At 56.7% G+C, this 4637-nt stretch overlaps 1 protein-coding gene across 1 annotated transcript in view; it reads right to left on the bottom strand.

The window, feature by feature from the left end:
* Positions 1-220, bottom strand: part of PRCC (papillary renal cell carcinoma (translocation-associated)) — an 11377-nt gene extending 11157 nt beyond the window's left edge. The window contains exon 1 of the mRNA XM_019555282.1: positions 25-220. Coding sequence (XP_019410827.1) covers positions 25-220 — 196 coding nt within the window. The remainder of the gene's footprint in view (positions 1-24) is intronic.
* Positions 221-4637: the final 4417 nt, after the last annotated feature.

Raw genomic sequence — 4637 nt, 5'->3', positions numbered from 1 at the left:
CCAGGGCACCTACACCTTCCTCACCTGCTTCGCCGGCTTCTGGCTCATCTGGGGCCTCATCGTGCTGCTCTGCTGCTTCTGCAGCTACGTGCGGCGGCGCCTGCGGCGGCGGCAGGGCGGAGAAAAGGCCGCGGGCCGGCGGCGGCGGCAGCAGCAGGGCCTCCTCCTCTGCCTCCGCCTCGCTCTCCTCCTCGCTGCTGGCGTAGGCCACCAAGGACATGGCGCTACGCGAGGCCGGGGCTGCGCCCGCCGGGCTAGGCCGCGCCGCTGCCCGAGGGGCCTAGGCGATCGCCATGGCAACCACGGGACAGCAAGCGACGAACCCCGCGCCGCTCGGCCCCGCGCGCCCCGACAGGGAGATAATGGCCGCCCCCCTGCCCGCGCGCCGGGACTACCGCTCCCGGCGTGCCCCGCGGTCGGCGCCCCCCCCATTGGCTCCCCGCCGGCCGCGGGGCGCGCCGGGAAATAGAGTCCGCGCCCGGCATGCCCCGCGGAAGGGGAGTGGGCGTCGTGCAGAGGAAGGGAAGCTCCCAGAGCGCCCCGCGCGCCAGCGGCCTGCTGGGAGTTGTAGTCGGCTAGAGGCGGGAGCTGCACCGCCCCCCTCCACCGCGGGACTCCAGCTCCCGGTATGCTTCGTGCAGCCCACCCCCTGGCCCGCCTTTCCCAGTATGCAGTGCAGTGAGGCTGCGCTTGGCGCGGAGGCTGGGCTCTGACGCCGTGCGTGCCAGGGCGCCGGGTGGATCGCCGAGCCGGCCTCGCGGGGCGGGGGAGGGACTACGGCTCCCACAATGCGCCGCGGGCCGGCAGCCCGGAAATCCCCGAGGGGTGGTGGGATGCAGGGCCTAACCCGGGCCCGGCATATTCTGGGCCTGATCTAACTCAGGCCCCGTGGCAAGGCCTGTATTTGGCCAAGCCTAACGCAGGCCAGATCCCATGACAAGGCCTATCTCTGGTCAGGCCGTATGGCAGGGCCTAGGTCAGGACCCGTGGCAAGGTCCATCCCAGGCCCTGGCCCTGGCCCCACCACAGCAACAGCTCTGTCCCTGAGTCCATACCAGGCCTGTTTTCCGTGTCCACCTCCTGCCCTGAGCCCCACAGGAGGCAGCCTGGAAGCGTAGCTGGACAAGTCCTGCCTGAAGCAGGGTCCCCTCCCTTCTCCAAACCCTCCCTTGCAAATTGCTGACTTGCACAAGAACGAAGCTCTGGTTAACCCAGACTCGACCCCATGGCAGAGCCCCCGAACCTGCCTGGGGTGAAGCGGGGGAACCGTGATGGCCAATGTTCGGCTGCCACAGGAGTTAGACAAACCCTGGGGAGACCCAGGATGCTGGAGGGGGCCCGGAGGAAGGCAGGACCCCCAGGTTCCCAGCCTGCTGCACTTGTCGCTGTATCGTGGCTCTAATTTAAGGCCAAATCTTGCCGGGGCCTGAGTCAGCTGGTGCTTTCCAAATGAACACAGGAGTGGGGGTTGGGCTGTGGAAGAGAAGGGCTGTCTACAACACCCCTCACTTGGAGGCTCCCCTACTTCTTGCCAACTCAGCTGGAGACCTTTAAACTGACCCACCCATGTCCCACTACAGCAAGCCCAGGCAGGTTGCTTCCTGGCTCCATTTCCTCTCCCTGTTCCTATCTCGCCTGATCAGTTTGGTGGAAGATGTGTCCTCCGTCATACAACAGTGTGGTTCCACAGGGATGTAGCCCCGAGGTGCTGTTTTAACGACAGTAAAGACAATGGATTTGGAGTGGCTTTGTCAAGATCCTGCTCCAATTCCCTGGGAAGCTGGAGTGTGAGGGGATCGTCTCTTCTCCATGTGCCGGCAGCGCTGGTTCTCCTGCAGAGCTGGGCCCCAGTCCAAGTAAAATATAACAGGAAGAACCTCTCGTGTGCATTTCAGGCAGGTTGAACTCCCCTGGCTTCGCCGGGACCACCGTTTGGATGGATTCTGGCATTTGAGAAAGCAAGATTTGGGATAAGCATTTGGGAAAGCAAGAGGCGGCCTCTGGAGGTCACTCGCATGCTCAAATCTGGGCACTGCCCCACTGTCCCAGGAAGCCATCTGCTAGGATGCTGTAAAGAGGCCACATCTCCAATTAAGGCTGAATGAAGACAAATGAGCCTGGTGCGTTTTGTAATGCAGGCTCCTTCGTTTTGTCACTGGGGATGCCTGGAGCACCAGCTAATCTGTCATGCCCTCCTCCCCTACCCTGGGCAATAATCTAACAAATTGGCAGGTCCCTGCTGTATTAAAGAGGGATGCAACAGAGTTGAAAAAGTTAAAAATAGAACAACAGAGTTGCTTCACAGTGGTCGGGATCATTCTGAGAAGTTTTTCTCCACTTCAGCAAACTTGGAGAAAACTTAGTGCGAGGAGGATGGTCATTTTTGCCTTCAGTTGCAGTCGATTTTGGTTTCTCAGCAGAAGGCTTTGGGTTGGAGGAAGGCAGGCCTGGTGGTTACAGCACTAGTTGAGCATTCAAGAGGCCTGGGTTAAAATCTTGCCTGTGCCACTGGCTCTCTGTGGGGCTGAGCACATACACCCCATTGATTCCCTGTATGTAGAACTGGAATAACAACCCTGTGTGCACCCGGCCCATGTCTGTGTCCAGCGCTGTGCACAGCAGGGCTGGGACCCCACCTCTTGGCACAATCAGATCTAGAATAAAGTGATGGTATTTCCATATCTCCGCCTGCCTTGCCCATCACTCCATGCCACCCCCACCCTATTCAGGATTGAAGGAAAGCCATTTCTACGAAAATAACGTGGAACTGGATCAGATGGGGTCGGGTCTGACCTTGCAATCCCTGCTCAGGCAAAACTGCCCCCACCCAAAATCAGTGGAGGTCTCATCTAAGGGAGGAAGATGAAATTGGGACTTTGACCCCTGTCCTAACACAGGGGATATCCTGAGTTCCACCGTCCCTGCCCAGAAAACCCCCTGCAGCTCCATCCGCAGATCCTTGTGTCCTGCATTTTGCAATTCTGCATTTTCCACTGTGTCTCTGCCTGGGGCGCTCTTCTCAACTCGCCCCTTTGCACAGCAGATCTGTAGGGTCACGAATGCACTTTGCTTTTCCCAGCAAGAGGCGTCACCTTGCCGGAAACCCTCAAAACTCAGGATACAGAGGCCGCATCAGGAATTGCGATGACCCAAGTGGGCTCAAAGGGATCCTAGCCCTCCTACTACACCCCACAGAATGGGTGCTAGGTCCAGCCATTCTTATCAGCATCAAGAGTCTCCTAACAGCTGCTATTGGACGCCATTGTCTATCCTCAACCTTGATGGATGGAAGATGTCTTCGCGGAGTCAGAGGGGAGCCTGACCAGCCCAACCATCCTGGAATACATGGAACATTTAGGCCTGACCCAGTCAACACAGCAGCATGCTTTTAACCCCAAGCCCATGATTTGTCATCTTTACCTCTGTAGTGTGACTCATGTTCTCCTGAGCCCCCACAGCCTCCCCCGGGGCCCTTCCCCTTTGACTGTCCTGCGACTGAATGGGGGGGAGGGAGGAAACAGAAATCCCCATTACGCAAACCTACATCACTTTCACTCCTGATTTCAGCTGGCCTCACTCCGTTTTAGCTTTGGGGGAAGGGGAGGGAAAATTATGAATCATGCATTCACTGGGTAACCTCCTCCCCAGCTGCATGTTCATAGCTGTGGCCCCAGGTAGCCATGTGTTTCACCCCTGGTGCTGTCTGTAATCCTGCTATCCAGGGTCCAAGCCCGCAGTCAGCCCCACGCATGCAAACCTTTTGCTCAAAAAAGAAAATATCACCCTCTTTTCAGAAAGCCCCTTTGAGCTTTATGGGATTTCCACAGCCCCCTTGGCCCAGTGTGGGCGCCTTACATGCTTTGCTTTGCAGCCAGGAGGCCTCAAAACTCATATTTTATGAAGGGAAACAAAGATTCTCAACTACTTCTCCAAGACTCCAGGAGACAAGACATCCAGGAGGGTCAGAGTTGGCCCCAGTGAAGCTTTCCTGGTCAGTGAAGTCCTTGCCCAGTGGTTCATGTCTGGACAAGGTCTAGTGAGGGATGAGTTATACTGAACAAATAGGAGTTTGGGTCCTGTCTTCACATTCACATATAACATTCTTGGGTTTTTCTTAATATTTGCTTGTTCTAGCTTCTTTGGCAATGATGCAAATAGGCCCCAATCCTGCTAATGCATGCCAGGAATTTGGGGCTCTTTCTGGTAGCAAGATGACTGGGGTGCATACATCATTTGAGGATGAGGTGTTTAGGTCTGTCCTTTCTTCTCTCATTAAACCCCCAATCCTGCAGGTCACTTCCAAGGTCTAAGCAGAGCAGAGGCTGCCAGCATTTGAGTAATGACCAGGGTCTTTGGGCTCACAAGCCCAAGCCTCAACCCCTGTGGCATTGCGAAGCATCAGCCCCTGGGTGAAGTCAAACACATGGGGAAAGCTTCAAGGGCTGTGACCCAGGTTGTATTGAGTCGTGGGGGAGATAACCCTAACCCTGACCATGGTGCTAAGCTCTAACATTACCAGGACCCCCCAACCTCTCTCAAGTGACCGCCCACCCAGAAACAATTCCCTTCTCTGAAATGATTTTGTAGCCATGATGGCCTAGGAAAGATAGGCAGAATTTTAGAGGGGATGATCTTTT

The sequence above is a fragment of the Crocodylus porosus genome, unplaced genomic scaffold (genome assembly GCF_001723895.1).
Source record: "Crocodylus porosus isolate Cpor-Errol unplaced genomic scaffold, CroPor_comp1, whole genome shotgun sequence".
NCBI classification, from domain to species: Eukaryota; Metazoa; Chordata; order Crocodylia; family Crocodylidae; genus Crocodylus; species Crocodylus porosus.
This window is presented reverse-complemented; position numbering and strand designations above follow the sequence as displayed.